This window comes from Phascolarctos cinereus, unplaced genomic scaffold (assembly GCF_003287225.1).
Source record: "Phascolarctos cinereus isolate Bilbo 61053 unplaced genomic scaffold, phaCin_HiC Scaffold_7;HRSCAF=346, whole genome shotgun sequence".
NCBI classification, from domain to species: domain Eukaryota; kingdom Metazoa; phylum Chordata; class Mammalia; order Diprotodontia; family Phascolarctidae; genus Phascolarctos; species Phascolarctos cinereus.
This window is the reverse complement of record NW_027556180.1, coordinates 58,413,119-58,432,757: the sequence shown is the minus strand read 5'-3', so window position 1 is coordinate 58,432,757 and position 19,639 is coordinate 58,413,119. Positions and strand designations below refer to the sequence as shown.

Sequence of the window (19,639 nt, the reverse complement as noted above, 5' to 3'; positions counted from 1 at the left end):
GTAGAAAGTAGGTGGGTGTAATGAGGAGGCTATAGGGAGAGTATCGGGTCTTGTTGGCATGGCTCTTAGGAATCTTGGAGGTAGGTCCTTATTTCCTCTTGGCAACCTTACAGGTTGGTCTGGATTTTTGCAGAGGTCGTTTTCTGCAAGGCCAGCACACATCGCGTCACTTATGTAACCCAGCATCTCAGTAGTTTGCACGTTGCCAGTAGACTCAAATCTTATTCAATTATAAGCTTGTGTTGAGCTTAGCTGGCTCACGTTAAGCATGCTGCCATCAGGAGTCTCTGCCAAATGCAGATGTCCTTGTCTGGCCTGGCTTGGTTAGTAGGAATGGTGTAGTCCAAGCCCAAAACATTCAGCTAATTCGGTGGGACTGCTTAATTTTTTCTTCAGTCATTTAATGGTGCATAGTTTCCCCCAGGAAAACTTTCAACTCAATAGAAAAAACACCACCTGCCAGATAAATTAGCTAAGGGCAGTATCAAAAGCAGACCAACTTATCCATCCTGATGACTATTTCTTGAATTATTACTCTACTCAGTGAACAACTGACATGCCACAAAATACCTTCTCCCCTGTTTCTGCTTGGAAACACATGTGACTTAAAACTTGTTAAACAGATTTTTTATGTACATGTATACATGTACTTCATGTTGCATTGTGTGCGTGTGTCTCCCTATGTAGATATGCCTGTGTCTTTAGGAGCCTAGATTTGGAACTGGAAGAAACTTTAGGGGTTGTTTAGTCCCATCTAACAGATGAGTAAACTGTTGTTCAGGAAGAGGAAAGAGGAAATGGCTAAACCAAAGTCACAAGTCACCGAAGTTGCAAATCAGGTCTCTTGCCTCCAAAACAGTGCTTTACTCTGCTGTCTCGTTTATATGTCGATGTGTACAGAGATTGTGCAAGTGTGCAAGAAGCACACTTTTTGTGCAGGTACTATTTGTGTGTACATGCATGTCATGTATGATACATGTGGATTGTTGGATTGACATGTGACAGAGACAAGGGTGGGGAATGGGAGGGCTTGAACGTGGCTAGAAGGGCCATTTCCTTATCAGAGACTATAGCAAAAGAGGAGAGAGCGAGGGATGATGTCCAGGGTTTTGAGATGAAGAGATTGGGGAAGAAAAGGGAACTGAAGGGGAATGACCTCAGTTTTCTCATCTCATAAACACTCAGTTTCCTAAACAACTCTCTAAGACTGTAGATTGCAGAACAATTTCAGATCAACATTGGGAAAGGGAATCGCCTTCACTAATGAAATCACAGATCCAGACCCGGTCCCCCTACCAATTTCTTTTTTCAGTTAAATATATGTAGTTTTCTTTGTAAGTCAGTGAACTGCAGGTTGATGGAGACTCTGGTTGATTTGAAGTCCCCATATATGAGACTGCTGCCTATAACTGGATCCCAGTGGGAATGAAAATTCTAAATGTAAAAATAAGAAACAAAATCCAAAAATAGTGTGCTTTATACTGAATGATACAAATTTTAGTAAATATTTGTAGAATTAATAATAAGAAATATTTTAATAAATGTTAACAAATAACATAGCAATATGTAATAAATGTTTAAATTAATTATAATTTAGATGTACAGATGAAATTATTAGGAAATAACATTTAGCACCAGAAGGGCCCTTGGAAGTCATACATCCCAAGCTGCTCATATTACGGATGAAGAAACCGAGACCTGGAATGGCATACCCAAAGTTACGTAGTTAATAAGTCACAGAGTTTGCGTTTGATGCCAGGTCTTCTGACCTCAAGTACTTTTTCCTTTGTACTACACACATTGTCATTTCCTGACAGCTTCTAATAACTTTAATGGGAACAAAACGTAGTTCAAACAAATCATTAACATTGACGGTAAAAGTGTACCAAGAACCCTAATTAATGAAAGCAAATTGTAGTGGAAAAAACACAGGATTCTGTGGGAGAATCTGGGTTCTAATCATAGCTCATTATACAATCATGGATACAGTGCTCAGCCTGTGGGGGCTTCACTCTTTAAAATTAAGGATTGGAGAATTTTTATTAAAAAGTTCTTTGTATCCACATCCAAAGAAAGAACTATGGAGTTTGATTGCAGATTGAAGCTTACTATTTGCTCTTTTTTTTTTTTACTTTTGTTTTGTTCCCTCTTTATTGTGGTTCCTTCTATTGGTTCTAATTCTTTCTTCAACATAATTAATTGTGAAAATATGTTTAATAGGAATGTATATGTATAGCCTATATCAGATTGCATGCCATCTAGGGGAGGACGGTGGGGAGGGAAGGGGAGAAAAATTTAAAACTCAAAAGCTTATGGAAATGATTATTGATAAATCAAAATAAATTAATAAAAAGTTCTTTGGGAAACTTGTTCATTTTTTTTCCTTGCAAATTTGATCAAGAATATGGTAGCTGGCATATAGTAAGTGCTTAACAAATGTTTATTGATTGAATGATTGTCTGGATATACCATTCATGAGCATCTTAGTTTTAACCAACATCCTCTCTTTAATCTACTCAGTTAAACAAGCAATAACTTTCATTTTATAGAGACTTTCAGTAACAAATCAGATCAGATAGCTGTTTGATTCAGGAAGAAATTACAGGGTCTCCTGAATTTAAGTCTGTCCACTATCTTCCATGTCTGTACTAAACTATGGAATTTATTGGATTAAATAAGTATTAATCATTAAATTAGAGAAATGTAAGATCATAAGATTTAGAGATAGAAATAAGCTTAGAGATCATTTAGCTCCACTCTCTCATTTTATTTAACTTTTTATTTTTAATAAGTTTTATTAATGCCCTTTGTCCCTCCTCCCCTCATTTTTCTTATCACTTGCTTCCCGACTCCCTCCCCTCTCATTGTGATTCCTTTTGGGGCTGGATCTCAAAGTATCTCAGCTTCCTCCCACACTAGGCAATTCATGGTTTGCTGGTCTACATCTCTGCCCCAAATAACTTTTGGGTATCAGTCCAACAATCTACACATATCATACATAGCATGCATGTACATACAAATAGTATATGCACAAAAAGTACACTTCCTGCACACTTGTACAATCTCTGTATGAGACAGCAGAGTAAAGCATTGTTTTGGAGCTGGCCTCAGCTGGATGCTGTTCTGTTTTCCTCAGACTTGATGCACAGCTCCCCGCGTGTGCAGTGTGTCCTGTTCTGCTGCTAACCTATCCTACTCCCTCTGCCCCTTAGTTCTCTGAGCTGACACCATCTGTTTAGAGCCTGTGTTTTCCTAGCCCTGATAGTTCAAAGCCTGCTTTCCCCAGTTCTGACAGTTATGAGCAAGCCAATTTACCCCTGGTCTGGGCTGTTCAGAGCTTTGCAGCACGGGTGCTTTCAGGCTGTAGCTCCCAGCAGGTTTTTGCTCCTGAAGGGTGATGGCCTAGTTGGCTGTTGAGGCCCAAGCAAACTTCTTCATCCTGGAGCCAGGATCTCCATGGCACAAGAAAGGGGAAGAAAAGGAATGAAGTATAGGCATGGGTTCTTATGTGAGCCTGTGTTGTGTCCTTGAGGCTGCTAGTTCAGCTTTGACTCTAATAGTGTAGGAGGTGAGGGAAGGATGCTAAGTGAGCTCAGGATCAGTGAACCATTTATTAAGGTTCAGGTTACATTTATTAAGTAGTTTTGTAAATAAATAAGTGTCTCATGGTTCTTCTGTGAGAGTACCTCCCTGTCAAGGGGTGCTAGGGCACACAGTTTGGGAATTGATAAATGATAGAGAGGGATTTGAACCCTAGTGAATAGACTCCAAATCCTGTTCTCTTTCTTCTGTACTACACAGGATACTTCTTCTAGGTACGAGAAATGTGCCAAGCTTATGATTTGTCATTGATATAAATTCCCTTCCAGGATGCAGTCTAATCCAGGAAGTATTGACCATGCACAATAAACTGGGTCCAAAGTTGAAAAAGAGAAGAACAGCCTGGATTGCTTTCAGGAAGTTGCAAAGCACTTTCACTGATTCTAAAAGGTTCCCATAACAGCCAAGTCCCATGTTTTTTTTTTTCCCTGCCAACATTTTACCCATGCTCCGTGTGACAGGGAGACCTCAAACTAAAGCCCTGAACAACTAAAGCGGAGCATTGCACAGAAGGCAATGGAAAGGCCCTTGGCTGGTGTGAGCAGACCGTAAGAACAAGGCTAAAAGGTGTTTCAGGGAATGGTGTGACAGAAAGAGAGGATGACATGACCACATAGCAAGTGATCTCCTAGACCTTTTTTATGTTGGGAGAAAGCAAGAAAGGCCTCCAGCATATTGGGCTCCCTTCCTCCCCAACTTTTGGCAGATATTTTGGGGAACACAGTCTCCATTCACACAGGATGGGCAAGCACAAATTAGTTACAGTCTCTCTTATTGAAGCGGGAACTCTAAAACTGAAGAGATCACAGTTTGATTTGAGAGTTTTAGTATGTGTAAGATACTGGACTAGGCACTAGGGGGTTATATTTTACTATGATTTTAGCCCCAAGAAACCTACACTAGAAACCTAACTAAGGGCCATATAATATGTCCACAAGTAATTAGTAGTAGTAGAAAAATAAAGAAGAGAAGGAGCTTATTAACTGAATAATAATTAATAGTAACTATTAGAATAGTAACAACTGATAGCTTCCCTGGAGGTAAAGCCTTGAAAGGACAAGCAGTCAGAGAGGTGGTAAGGAAGATGTACCTTCCTGGCATGGGGAAAGCCTGTGTTCCTGCATGTACCAATCTGGGGAAACGGGTTATAGGCCAGTTTAGGTGGAAAGCAGAATTAATGAAGGAAAGCGATAAGAAATAAGGTTGAAAAGGTGGGTGGAAGCTACTTTTTGGAGGGCCTTAAATTCCCAGGCTAAGAAATTGTATATATGTACCTAGTAGATACATAGACATACACAAATGCATACATACACATTCTACAGTGTGTGATAAGATTAACTTCAAAAGAAGAAAGCAACAAATGCAGCTCAAGCACTTTGTTTAAGAGAAATAATACCCATTGTCTAAAGAGAACTTAGAGATTGTCCCAGTTTGGGAGAGAGAAACCGGTTAATTTTCATACAGACTAAACTGTGAATTTATATAAGTTTCAAATTTTGTGTGCCTGTGCTGAACAAAATGTTTAAAAGTCAGTGGCTACCAAAGTTTGTTTTATGAACATGGTTGAAATTTTAAGTGGCATGAAGCTTTCTTTTTTAAATCCTGGTGTACTGAAAATGAGATTATTGTAAAAACTATACTACTGCCTCCTCATACATGTGTAATGGTTTACACTTCTGTATATAATGTTACCTTGATGTTTTAAAATATGAATTGAGGTCAGTTTGTGGTGCTCATGGGAAGCAACATTATGGGATATGTTGACTTGAAGGTGGTTTAAATCTCTCAGAAAAACCATTGTTATTGTGATTCTTGGCAATATATGTATGTGGAAGGAGGTGTGTGTGTATTTATATATATATCTATATATATATCTATATATATATATATATACATACATACATATTTATACATATATACATAATATTTTTTATGAGCAGGAGTTGAGGAGGAAAGATAAAGCTACAGTTTTCAAACTGAATCTTAGAATGTCATAGAAGGAAACCTAAGGGTTATTTATTCTAACCAACACCCTCATTTCTCAGAAGAGGAAAATGAGGCCAAGAGAGGATCTATGGCAGCCTCATGGGGTCATAGAATTGGAAGGGATCTTAGAGGTCATGGAGTACAGTCCCTTTATTTTACAGGTGGAGAAAGTGAGGCCAAGGCTAAGTAATCTGTCCAAGGTTCATATAGGTGGTGGCAGAATTAGGATTCAAAGCCAGGCTGAGAAGCCGTAAATGGGTTGCAACATGCATCATTAGGAACAGTAGCCACGTTGATGAGGTCCCGGATCTATCCAGGCATCAGAAGTTGGCCAAAGTGCATGGGTGTTCAGTGACATATTAATGTCATTATTTAACCTGCTTTTTTTACTGGAACTTGTAATAACTTGCATCTCCACAGGACAGCAGTCTCTTCCCCGCCGCATTATGCTATGTTATGTTTTGACAAAGATCAATTCAATTTTAAACTTCTACAAATAATTTATTGCTGTTTAGAGTATTCTTTTTGGTGCAGTGTGAAGAGAGGAACAGTTTTTGCCAATGCATAGGGGCACATGACTGCTTGGTCATTGGAGTCCAGCAAGGGTGTTCTAAGCCTTAATTTGAGGCTGCAACATTCATCACGTTACGGGAGTCCCCTTTTTGGTATGTTAATACTAATTGTGGTCATTTACACCTTTTGTGTGGTCGAACCCACTTCTTGGTGTCAAGACCCATCTCAGTCTTGGCAGTGTTTGGTATTATTTTGCACAGTTTCAGAAGCAGGGTTTAATAGCCATTGTACAACGTTCCGATTTCCCTTTCTATGCTTATATTCAGCTCAGTCTTGAATTCTTGGGAGAAGGAAAGAGCAAGGGGTATTAGTGAACTGGAGTGAGAGCGAGATCCCCCCAGGACTCCTTCCATCCACTGCCATCTTGGCAGGTTACCGTGTAACCAAAAGCAATTTCCATAAAATGACTAGTCTAAGAGAACCTAGCAGACCCAGCTAATGGTATTGGATCAGTACTGTGGTTCATGTTATTAGCTGGGGTATGGGAATGGTGAAGATGAGGGAGATGGGAAGGCAAGGCAGAGAACTATCAAAATCCTACTGTATCTTGGATAAATTTCTGGTAACCCGCACAATTCTGTTATTTAGCTATGTAAATATAATGCAGTGAGCCCCAAAGAAACAGCAGTAGGCAGCTGCCTGCGCTGTGTGTCTCCTCAGACCCTGACACAAGACACAGGATACATTTACAGTGCTAATGAGCAATTAGGATGTTCTTCCCTGTCAATTAACTTGAAGAATAATGAGGCTGAATGAGCACTGTCCTTTTTAAAGGATGTGTATTTCCTAAAAGCATGTCATTCTCTAGTGTTTACAATTATATGGCTAGTGAAACAGCTACTTAAGATGACTAAGAATTCAGTTGTGGCACTTGAACCAGATGGATGAGAGATGTACAGGCAGGTACCACTTGAAAGTTGGAATTTCCTGAATTTCTGTCCTTCTTTCCCCTTCTATGTCATGACAGCTAAACTCCTACTTTCACCATAACTGCCTTCATGATTGGCTGAGGGGAGGTGATTGTAGTTAACATCTTCTCCTGCTCTCTTTTTATATCCCCAGAGCTTAGCACAGTGCCTGGCACAAACTTGCTCCATATGTGTTTGTTTGATTGATTATTGATTGGCAAATAATTGCATAGTATATGTTTTGGCCTGCGGGGTATTGATCCCAGAACTGGATCTCTTTTTATCATACAATACACTAGCATTCTACCCGTTCACCTAAACAGTCTGGGTTATTTCTGTTAAATCTGAGACTGTAGAAATGGATGGACAAATGCCACACAGAGACTCAGAGAACCTTTTAAAAGTCCAGATGGCAACATATGAAGGCAGGAATTTGGACACTTATTCCAGTCATCATGGTAAAAATTAGGCTCCGAATACATTGAATTAACATTAACAAGCACTCTTTCTTAGAGCTTAATTTCATTTGTAGCATTTACCCTTACCTCAATACAGTGCCATGGCCCCACACTCAATTCGTAAGTGTTAAACTGAATCTAAATAGTTTACCTGAGTCTGAGAGCAATGAAGCCGCTGAAAGTAATCCGAGGGTCCACCCTTTGAGAGGGTTATGAAATGGGTCTCCTGAAATACCAGACCTAGCTGATGGTGACATTTATATTTAATAACATTTAGAAGATGTATTATATGCTTCCTCTAAAACTATTCTTGCTGTTTTTTCTTTCGTTTTTGAAAGCTAGCCACCTGTCTACCTTCCTCCCAAAGATATCACAGACCAACTCATTTCAGACCTTTATTCCCACTCAAGTTTTCCTGTTGACTGGCTAGGCCAGGATATAGGAGGGAAGCAAACAGCAGTCCAGTTTGTGTCAGCCTTTTTAGGATTCCAAAGTATCTTAATTTTTTCCTCTCCACTTTCTATCTGATATGCAAATTTTAAAAATCCCACTTGGTGCCTTAATAATTCGTTTCGAGTTTCTCTTGGTAGTCTCCGGATAGTCTGTATCTGGTCTTACGTTCTGACCCATGTTGGTCTTTTGGGCCAGAGCTGGTTGACTTTCAAAAGATTTCAAAACAAGTCATGGATTTCTTGCCGTTTGCTGCCAGCTTTTATTTTTAGTCCCACCCCTTCATTTCCCAGAACGAGAACCTGATTTCTTTGATAGAAATCCCATCCTAGTCGTCACTACCAAGGCTTTCCTGATGTTGTGCCTACTTTGGCCTCTTGGCACCTCCCACTTTTGCTCCTGGGTCTTCTCCCTAGGGCCCCCAAAAGACCAGTCCAGTCCCTCCTGCACATACGTGAAGGCGCTATTACGTCCCCATCAAGTCTCCTCTTTTGAGCTCACAAAAGTGAAGAGGCTTGTTCAAGGTCAAGCAACCAGTCAGTTTCAGAGGCAGGACATGTACCCAGGACTCTAAATTTTCACCCCATGGTACTTTCTACCATTCTCAAATGTATCTGGGCACATTTTCAGTTGCAGGGACTGATTTTCAGAAAATAAATCGAGTTCCCAGTATAGATGAGGGGATGGGGTGGGGGGGGTGCAGCGGAATGTATGTTACTTAGATTTAATGAACATTTCTGCCCATTGATGATAGTACCCAAATGCCCATAATACTTTTTACCCTTACAGAGTGTGATCCTTTGGTTTTTCTCTTCATTAACCTTGGAAGTTTATAAGTGATAACACAGTGTGAGTAGAGCTAAAGGGAAGTATTAACTGAAATAAGTTTCAACATATTACAAAAAAAATTCTAGCTAAAAACACCCCCTTCCCCATAAGAAAATTTGCAGCCTACCAGATATCCTTGAGGCACCCAACTGCCACCATCAATTGGCGCAGAAATTATGGAGACTTCACTGGTTTTTAGTCTCTGTTCTTTTCCAATCTATCCTTCATATTGTTAACAAACTTATATTCCTAGTGTGTGGGTTGGACCATGTCCTTTCCCTATAGGTAAACCTTAAGTTTTCCCTCTAGGATCTACATTATGAAATATGAACTCTTCCACCTGGCATTCAGACCCTTCTGTAATCTGACCCTAGCCTATCTCTTTAGCTTTATTTTGTGCTCTTCCTTCCTTTTCATGAACTATGAAGTGGGCTGTGGTGAAGCCCACTTGTTTTTTTGTTTGCTTGTTTTTAAATAATTAATTTATTTTTAGGGTGAAGCCTTCTTGTAACCTGATCTCGCACTGTCCTTCTTTCTTAGGCAACACTTCCTCAATGAACCCTTTCCTGATTTCTCTCCCCACTTGTCTTCTTAACCTCCAGCCAGAGATGAATCCTCTCTTGAATCTTACCAACCTTTGTAGTTGATATCATGCACTTTATTGATTCTGACATCCAGCAAGCTTATTTTCGTACATCTCATTCACCTTACGAGTTTGTTTGCACTCTGAGGGCAGAGATGGGGATTGTTTTTTTCATGTTTGTTTTGCTGGGGCTTGGTATAGTGCCTTGTGCATTGAATCAGCATGGTGTAGTAGTTAGAAAACTAAAGTCAAGAGAGCATTCAAATCCTGCCTTAGGCACTTCCCATCTGTGTGACCTTGGACAAGTCAACCTCTCTGAGCCTCATTTTCTTCACTTATAGAATGGCAGCAGTAAATAATCACGCCTACTTTGCAGGGTTGTTGTAAAAATGAAATAATGTAATAAACACCTAAAAAGAAGTTGGTAAATTGTAAAGTATTATATAAATATCATCTATTACTAGTAGTCTTATTACATAGCTGGCACCTAATAAATGTTTGAATTGAATTGGCGTAAGTAATATTAATGGTGACCCATCCAGAATCCAGGTTTCACGTTTCCTCATGGAAATGAATTGTTGATATTGTAACAGGAGCCCTGGACCTGGAGTCTCTTCCCAGCTCAGCCTCCAATTGGAAGTGGGACGTTGGGCAGTTCAATCCAACACACATTTATTGGACTTGTACTCTGTGCAAGGCGCTGTTCATTCATCCGCTCATTTATTTATTCATTTATTCATTCATTTATTTGTTTGTTCATTTATCCGTTCATTTATTTCTATAAGAAAGGGTCATGCAGTATGTTCTTTGTAAGTTCTGTTTTCTGTTATTGAAGCATTGTAAAAATTACATACAGAGAATAATCTTCCAGTGCTCACACAGCAAGGCTTGAGGGGGTCACTTTCTTTGGGAAACAGCATTCTGATTCTTACGTAGGAGAGAGAGAGAGACGAGTTCCAAATGAAAATTATTCAATATTACTATTGGCAGGAATTGCTGTTGAAGAACCGACAAGACTGGCCTCCTGCCACAAGGTCAGGACCCTTCTTCTTATTGAAATTTGTTTGTGTTCTAAGCAGATTTCCTTCACATGAGTTTTATTTCAAGGGTGACTGTATTCTAAATTATCCCCCCCTTACTGCCTGATTTCAAAACAATTCATCAATTCGATATCCCCCCAGAACAATTTCCACTAGTTATTAGATATCATCTAAGCAAGAAAATGAATTGGTTGATTGCATCCATCCAGTTTTTTGACCATCCTAATTTTGATGATTATTTCCACCTCTCCTGTTCTGCAAAGAGAAACGTGCTATATTCTCTGTTCTCCTTTCTTTGTAAATGTGCATGTCAGTGATTGTAGGCACTGAGGTTAGTATTGATGGCCATTGCCCATTGGATGGGTGTTCATCGTTGTTTGTCCTTGGTTCTCAAAGAGGACCATGACATCAGGATGGTGAGGTCATGACTTGCAGGCGAATTGGACTTAAGTGAGGCAGGGCTGTGCAAAGTCACCAGCCTCGCTTTCTTCTCTGGAGCCATCTGGGTCCAAGTGGCAAGATGTGGATCAGGATGACTGGAGATGGCCTCCGGGTATTTATATTGAGTGTCAAATTTAGGTCTAGCAGGTTGTAAACTAATAAACATCAGCCTCAGTGACATAATCTATCAGGTGTCTGCAGGCTTCAAATCTCACAATCCTATGACATGCTGAAATTTCATTAACGAAATTCTTTCAACCAGGCAAGTTTGGTTAGCCAGGCAATAAGCATTTATTGTGTGCCATGTGCCAGGCAAAAACAGCCCTTGCCCTCGGAGAGCTCCCATTCTAATGAGGAAGACAACATACAATTAGCCAGGTACACACAACATATATACAGAGTAGAGGGAAAGTCATCTCAGAGGAGGAAGGCAACAGTGGCCTCAAGGACCTGGAAAGCCCCTTACAGAAGGTAGGATTTCAGCCGAGACTTGAAGCCAGAGTTGGAGATTGGCTTGGGGGACAGCCAGCAATAATTTTGTGGTGTTTTTTTCAATTACGTCATTGAAGTCATTTTGCATATTGTTTCTTGGCTCTGCCTGTATCCCTCTGCATTAGATTGTGCAAATTTTACCATGCTTTTCTGTATTCGTTGTATTTGTGGTTTCTTACAGTCTGGTAATATTTCTTTACATTCATGGACTGTGTATTAGATCACAGCAATATTACAAATAAATGTAAAGAGGCAGAAATGGTAAACATGTTCTTTATGTAATAAATATAGTTCTATAAATATATATATATAGAGAGAGAGACCATAGTAATAAATGGTTTGTATGTATGTGTATGTATACATATATATATACATATATATATATATATATATATATATATATATATATGCCATAGTAATAAAAATAATAATCAGTCAGTCAACAAGCATTGATTAAGCTCCAACTATATTCCAGGAACTTATACTGAGTGCGAGGGTTACAAAGAAATGCAAAAGACAAGTACCTTCTCTTCATGAGCTCACAATCTAGTGGGAGAGATAGCATAGACTAAGAAGATATATACAGAATAAATTGGAGATAAGCAAGACATTCACATTAAGAGGGATTAGGAAGGAAAGAAGCATGTATTTATCACCTGCTATATGCCAGGAGCTGTACTAAGCACTTTATAAATATTATCCCATTTGACCCTCACAATAATCCTGAGAGGTAGGTGCTATTATTATACCCATTTTATACATGAGGAAACTGAGGTAGACAGAGGTTAAGTGATTTTCCCAAGGTCAGATAGCTAGTTAAACATTTGAGGCCAGGTTTTGACTCAGGTCTTCCAGTCTCCAAGCCCAATGCACTAGGAAGCCTCAGCTTCTCATAGAAGGTATAATTTTAGCTGGGATGTGAAGGAAGCCAGAAGCCTGAGATGAGGAGAGGGAATTCTAGGCACAGGGGATAGCCATCAGTTCAGGGAGCACAAACAAACAACACAGACTTTAATGAAGACTTACCAATAAAATTCTAAATAATGAGTGAGTCATAGGTAGAGGGTTTACTATGTGTCATACACTGTACTAAGCACTGAGGGTAAAATGAAAAGCAAATAAGAAGTCCCTGTCCTCAGGGAGCTTACCCTCAAATGGAGGAAGATGACACATGTAGAGCTGCACAAAAGCTGGAGTTGGAGAATCGCAGGAAGTGGGAATGTCATGGTGGATTGGTACCCACCAAGATGAGACTCATCAAAGAGAGATGGCAGCTAGAGGTAGAGTTCAAATTTCTGGTGGGGTGGACAGGGTAAAGGAGTGAGATAGTGGTGAGGAGACTGCAGGCTGTAAAGGGAATTCTCCAGTATGATTTCAGAGGGGAGGTCAGCAGGCAATAAGAGTCCATGGATGCGTCCTTTGCCTCTGGATTGCCAGGCACTACATCTATGCCTCTTCATAAGTCCTTTCTCTGGGTATCCTTTGTGTTTACCCATCAGTCCAAAGTTATTTATTGAGCGTTTATGGATGGTGTAGAACAAAAACAAAAGACGTGCCCCATGAGGAATTCACAAGCTGGTTATAAGAGGACCCTTGGGTCAGCTGAGCAGGGTCAAAGAACACAAGTATCCTGGAATGTCCAGGGCCCACAGGAAATTCTGGTTCATGATCACATCCTGAACAGTCAGGTGGTTTTGTCTCTAGACAATATTGTCTTCTGGATAAGCATGGTGCCCCAGTCAGTTTATCAAGGAGCAAGTGCCAGAGGTCAGGTCGACTTTGTGAGATTCTGCTCTACACTTTAACATTCCCTAAGTACTTGGACATTCTGAGTACGTTTCTGTCATTCCATGGTCTGTTGTGCTCCACAACAGACTGTTAGACCACATGTCCATGGCACAGGTTCCCAATTCTCTGCTTGATTTAAGAAACTACCGTTCATTTTGAATATTCAGTAATAAAGATCTAGAACTCAAGCAACATCATAACTATTAAGAACCTGATACCTTTTCCTTTCACTAATTGTATTAGTCAGCCAGCTTTTTCAGTTCCTTATCTACTCTGTAAGAAAAAGGATATCATTATCATTTAAATTATTTTGGCTATTTTTTTCCTCTCTCAAAAACTTTAATGTTTCATGATACTGGTCACTACTTATTTAAAAAAAAAAGTACAATTTTTTTTTAGCGACAGTTTCATTTTTATCACTTTTATTTGTAAGTATAACAAAGGTCTTAATGCAGTATTAAGCTGTTAAAGCTTAAAAGTGCATGAAGACTTGTAGGATAGCCAGTATGTCCTTCCTCCTTCCCTTACCCAATGATCCATCACTTGGAACAAAGAGTAAAAAAGAAAGGAGGTGGTAGTGTGTGTGGTGGTGGTGGTGGGGGGAGATAATTTCAACAAAGCTAACCAGCACATCCACTGAGAATGGCAGAATAAGAATTTCTCCACACCCATAGTCCCACACCTCTGCTAAAATGAGAGGGAGTTGCATTATCTCTTTGTTTCTTCAGGGCCAAGTTTGTTCATTAGAGTCAGACTTCATTCCTTTTTTTTTCCTGTTATTATTTCCATTTACATGGTTGCAGTCATTCTTTCACAGTTATTTTAAAGTTAAGATGATGGCCAGACTGATATCCCAGAAAGCAGAAATTAGATAATCTCTCCAAAAAATATAATTTATTCAATGCTTCTGTGAACAAGTTTGAAAAAGAAATAGGTTAATACAAAGCAGCTCTGAGCTGGAAGGGACCTCAGGTTATCTAATCCAGGAATCTCATCTACAGTGATCTCCACAGGTGAACATTCAGCCTTTCTCTGAAGACCTGCAGTGTCTGGGAACTCACTCCTTCCAGGGGCAGCACAGTCTCCTTTTAGACCATTCTAATTGTTAGGAAGTTTTTCTTTTTATTGAGCGGGTCTGCCTCCCAGCAGGACCCCTCAGTAGGACTCCTCGGTGCCAGTTCTGATCACTGGGGCCAAGCAAACCATGGCTAATCCGTCTTCCACATGACAACCCTTCAATCATTTGGAGACAACAGTCATGTATGCTGTAAGTCTTCAGCTGAAATATCCACTCTAAAGTTAACTCTTTTCTGTATTTAGGAACATGGAATGTTGGAAGTGAAAGGGACCTGAGAGTTCATTTATTGCACTCTTTCATCCAAAACAGGAATCCTCACTACATATCCTTTAACAAATGCTTATCTGGCCTCTGCTGGAACAATTTTAGGAATAGGAATCATCGGTAGGACTTTGGGAGAGAAAGTAACACTCTCTCTCTCTCTCTCTCTCTCTCTCTCTCTCTCTCTCTCTCTCTCTCTCTCTCTCTCTCTCTCTCTCCCTCCCCACACACACACATATACATATATATGTCTATGTATGCAGATAAATTAGATGAGAATAGATAAGTAGATGACAAATAGACCTAGATGATAGTAGATAAATAGATGAAAGACATAGATTAGATATAGATGATAGATAAATAGATGAATAGATATAGATGAAAGACATACATAATAAATGGATAGTAGATAAATAGATGAGAGACAGATATAGATTAGATATAGATGAAAGGAGAGAACTAGATGAGAGATAGACATAGATAGATGGATAGAGGAATGGACCTATGCTTTCATTGATAGAGGAAACCTCCAAGTAAGGAATATCCTTCTACCTGTGCAAAAGTCCGTACCTTCTCTGCTCCTTATGGTGTTGGAAAGGTACCTTAGTGCCCTGGGAGGTTAAATCACTTTCTCAGAGTCCCACAGCCACAGTCAGAGGCAGGACTTGAATCTGGGTCTTCCTGGTTCTGCCTCTCACATAGTCTGTATAGCGATCATTTCTAGATTTTGTCATTCTTGGACCAAACACAAGCCCATTTCCTCTTCCGCGTGACAACGTCTCAGATGCATACAGACAATAAATCGTGTGTGCTCCCTCTCCACCCACCTGAATCTCTTATATTCTAGATTAAACATGCCTGATTCCTTCAGCAGACCCTTGTATGAGCTGGCATCCAGTCCTTCCTCCATTCTGGTCAGTGACCTCTGTACATGATTCGGTTTGACAATGTCCTTCAGAAAAAGTGTCCAGAACTGAATGTGTGCTCCAGATCTGGTCTATCTCCTTAGTCAATAAACATTTATTAAGCACCTAGCATGTGCCAGGTACTGTGCTTAGCACTGGAATAAAAATATTTAAAAAATACTGCGATATCTGCCCTCAAGGTCCTTACAATCTAATGAGGGAAGACGGCACATTAAAGGAATCTGAAAAGAGAAGGGAAGAGAAGGTACCTAATGACATAGGGAATTATGAAGGCCAAAGAGATGAAGTCCAGTGGGGAATGAAGAGATGGCTGCCCTAGGCAGCCTCCTTAAATGAAGGTTACAAGAGGCACTCTCCATGCCTCCTTTCATTCCGATGGATTCCCAGGAGCAGAGGACATGGGTCATCTCGATTGTGTCTTGTCCTCAAGAATATCCTAAGACCCTCTGGCGAAATCCAGGAAACCTTTGTCTGAAGTATCCCCTGTTCTACTAATGAAGTAACCGTGTTAGGAAAGCAGGCCAAGTGTGGTACGATCTGCTCTTGATAAACCCATACTAGCTCTCAGTGATCCCTGCTTCCATCTCTAAGTGATCACAACTATTCTTGAAATGTCGCTGGGAAACAAAATCAAGCTTATTTAATGATCGATGTAATAAACTCCAAAAGAGTCAAGAAGGGAGAACAATGTTGTAGAGAGGGGTCAGCCTTAGTAGCAATCAGAGGAGAGGTATCTCAGCCTCTGATCATGGAAGGAAGTATTCATGAAGCTCTAAAGAGAGGTTGGGGGGATGGAGGTCTGTGGAAGTGAGATCTCTCATGACAAATGACCGTGGTATTGTTAAAACAAAAGGTGAGATTAATGATTGAGGAAGAGAGGGTAATTATAGTAGAGTTAGGGGCTTAAGAAAAAGATTTATAATAGGGAGCTAAGAGGAGATGAATAAAAGGTTTGTTGTGCAGCAAAGATGGTCCAGATGAGGTGAGAGAACACATACATTTGTAATGCCCCCTGTAGCTTGGTTTTGTGCCTTCCTCCATCAGTGTCCAGTTGGCGAGAAGCAGTGGACTCCAGCCTTCTGGGTTCATAGCCAGTGATTTTTTTTTTCCCCATTAAACCACACTGAATGAGAAGGTCATCATGGAAGGACAGCACCTCCCCACCTACTTATCACCATAACAAGAAATATTATTTCAATCTATTCATACATTTCAAATTTTATAACTACCATGAAGTTGACGGACAGGAGGAACAGCAGATTCATACTGTTAGAGCTTCTCTCCATTAACATGGATAATTGATAGCTGCTGATATTGCAGGACCAAGTCACTACAGTATGTTCTTTTTTTGAAGAAAATGTTACAGTAATTGGATGAATATAAATGATATGTTAAGTACCTTGTCCTTGAATTATACCGATCTATTTGCCTTCTAATAAAAATGATAGCTAATGTGTATATAGCATTTGTATAGCATTTTAATGTTTACAAGGTACATTACCAACATCATCTGAATGTCTGTTTCTGCTTAATACAAACTCTTGTTTATATTGTTGTTTGGACAGCTGATGACCACCTTTCGGAGGTTTTTTGACACTTGGCTATTTTGAATCCATTTCAGTTCAACAATTTTTTGTAAACATATTTAGGTAAGCCTGGGGGAGAAACAAAGCTGAAGTGAGGTATAGTCTTTGCCATAGTGTACTTTACCATCTTGTAGATGGTCCTGAATAGTTCCCTGGATTTAAATGACCTGAGAGGTAATATTAAAAATGATGATGATGACTTGTATAGTAATTTAAGGCTGATATTATTTTTTATTCATAGTAACCCCTTGAGGCAATTGCTCTTATTATCCTGATTTTACAAGTGAGGAAGCTGAGGCACGAAAAGATTAAATGATTTGCCTAAGGTCATGTAACTAGTTAAGTATGGGGGGCTGGATTTGAACTCATGTCTTCTTGACTCCCGAGTCCATGCTCTTTCTATTCTGCCACTTGATCATTTTTAAAGGAAGCTAGAGATTCCTAAGAGGAGGAAGTGAGGTGGGAGTGTGTGGCACTAAGGTGGAGCGTCATATGTGAGGAATAGAAATAAGGCCAGTTTGGCGCGAAGCTGTGGGCCAAGAGAATGGGAACGTTGGGGCTGGGTTGAGAATGGCTTTAAAGATGGTGAGGGAGTAGAAAGCCCAATATAGGGAAATCCATCAATAGAGGGTGGGCAGTTTGTTAAAAATACAAGGAGGCTTCCACAGGGCCCAATAGAGAGGAACAGTAGAGTTGGGTAGGAGTGAGATCAGAACCCAAGGAGCTAGGACTGATGTAGATGTCTGGGGTGGAGCTGGCAGAGATAGCCAGGGAAGGCCACTGTGATGGAAGCAATCTAGAGCCCAAATGAGAAACCCTGTGAGTGGAGTCATGCAATAGGTATCTCCATTTGACAGATGAGAAGACTGGAGCCTAGAGATGTTAACTTGCTCATTGTCACTCAACCAATGAGTGTCAGAGATGGGATTTGAATGCAGGTCCCTCTTTGGCAGAGGTACAATGCTTTTTCTATTTTACCATGCTGCCTCTGCATTTATCATCACATTGAACGTCCTGCCTTCGTTAAGAAAGATCATTAAAATGACTTCAAAGAAAATAGCTTTTTTTTAGGTAATGACTAGTTGAATCAGTCAGCAAACAGAAACATCTGGCCATTGAGGCAGATCAAAATAGGAATCACATTGGCCTGTGTCAGACATCTTTCCAATTTTTTGGCGTGGAGTGGGTGTCTACAAACCCAAGCTTATTTTACCCAGCAGTTCCTCAATTTTTAAACCCATATGTATTTTGAAGGAAATTTAATCCATATGTGTCTGAGTCACTTGTGCTTAAGTCATTAAAATGTTATTTCCTAAATGTAATTTTATGTTTGAAGCACTTTTAAAATATATTTTTAGTAAATTTTCATTTTTTTTATAATGTTTAATCTTTCAGGATTTTGTGCCTATGCATGTGTGGGTTGTTTTTTTAATGATCTATTTAAACACACAGTAGATCATCTTAACACACATCCTGTGGTGAGACACAAAGAAAATATCAAAAGCTGGGAAAGGGCCCCCCAGCCCCTGGGGGTGGGGAGCATTTCCAAAGGAGTCAGCTTCTATTCTGAAAGGTTCACAGCTGCGGCTCCTCTTTTTATTCCTTTATTACATCCCTGCTCTTAGGTAACCTGGCCCTTTGCTCTCAGGGGTGAGGAAGGCTGGAGAGGGGAGCCCAGGCAGGGCTACTACCTCCCAGCACCTGTGTCCATGAAAGGTAAAGGGATTGTTGAGGCTGGGGCCTCCCTCCTGCCCACCATTGGCTGCTGAGAGCGGCAGGGCAGCTCACAGAATGGCTGCAGAATGGATGGTGAAAAATCCTCTGAAAGCAGGGGCTCTCAATCTTTTTTGTGCTCATGGACCCCTTTGGCCGTCTGGCAAAGCCTGTGGCCCCCTCTGCAGAATAATATGCACCGAAAAAATGTATAGGATTACAAAGGAAACCAGTTGTATTGAAATACAGTTAATGTGTGTATGTATGTAGATATACATAGGCATATGTATATGGCATGTGCATACATCACATATGCACACACATGCATTTATATGTATATGTGTACCTCTATTTAGACATGTGTTTATATAAGTACCTGTATGTGTATACACATATTACACTAATATGCATATATAGGCATATATTGCATTGCATATATGTGTATATTTATACCTCTACATATGCATGTGTTATATATTATATATTATGTGTACATGTATATATACCAACATAAGCTTATATTACACGTGCATGTGTATGTGCGTGCATGTCTGTGTTTCCATGTGCGTATATACATCTGTGCATGCATACTAATGCATATTAAATGTACTGTGTATTGACATAGGTATATATTACATTGCATGTATATGTGTGTGTTTAGATCTATATACATATATGTGTATATATATGACACATACATGTGCAGAGGAATGTGTATATAGTGCATTACAGTATATATGCCATATTGTGCGTGTACACGTGTGTGTATGTGTGTACTCATGTATATGTGTACTACATATACATACATGTGTGTATTCCCAGGCCCCAGGTTAAGAACCCCTGATCTTAGAGATTCTACAGATTTGTATGCTTAGACTGTCTGGCCAGGATTGTTTGCTTGTGACAGCTTTCTAATGGGCTAAAATGA

General features: G+C 39.9%; 1 protein-coding gene across 4 annotated transcripts in view; it reads left to right on the top strand.

Annotated features, from left to right (window-relative positions):
* The window catches only part of RHBDD1 (rhomboid domain containing 1), a 168,649-nt gene that overhangs the window by 114,705 nt on the left and 34,305 nt on the right, over positions 1 to 19,639 (top strand). For 3 of the 4 annotated variants that reach the window (XM_020975490.2, XM_078147512.1, XM_078147513.1), the window contains one exon: positions 10,377 to 10,420. The exons of the other annotated variant lie outside the window; for it this stretch is intronic. In XM_020975490.2, coding sequence (XP_020831149.1) covers positions 10,377 to 10,420 — 44 coding nt within the window. The remainder of the gene's footprint in view (positions 1 to 10,376; positions 10,421 to 19,639) is intronic. 4 annotated transcript variants of the gene reach the window in all.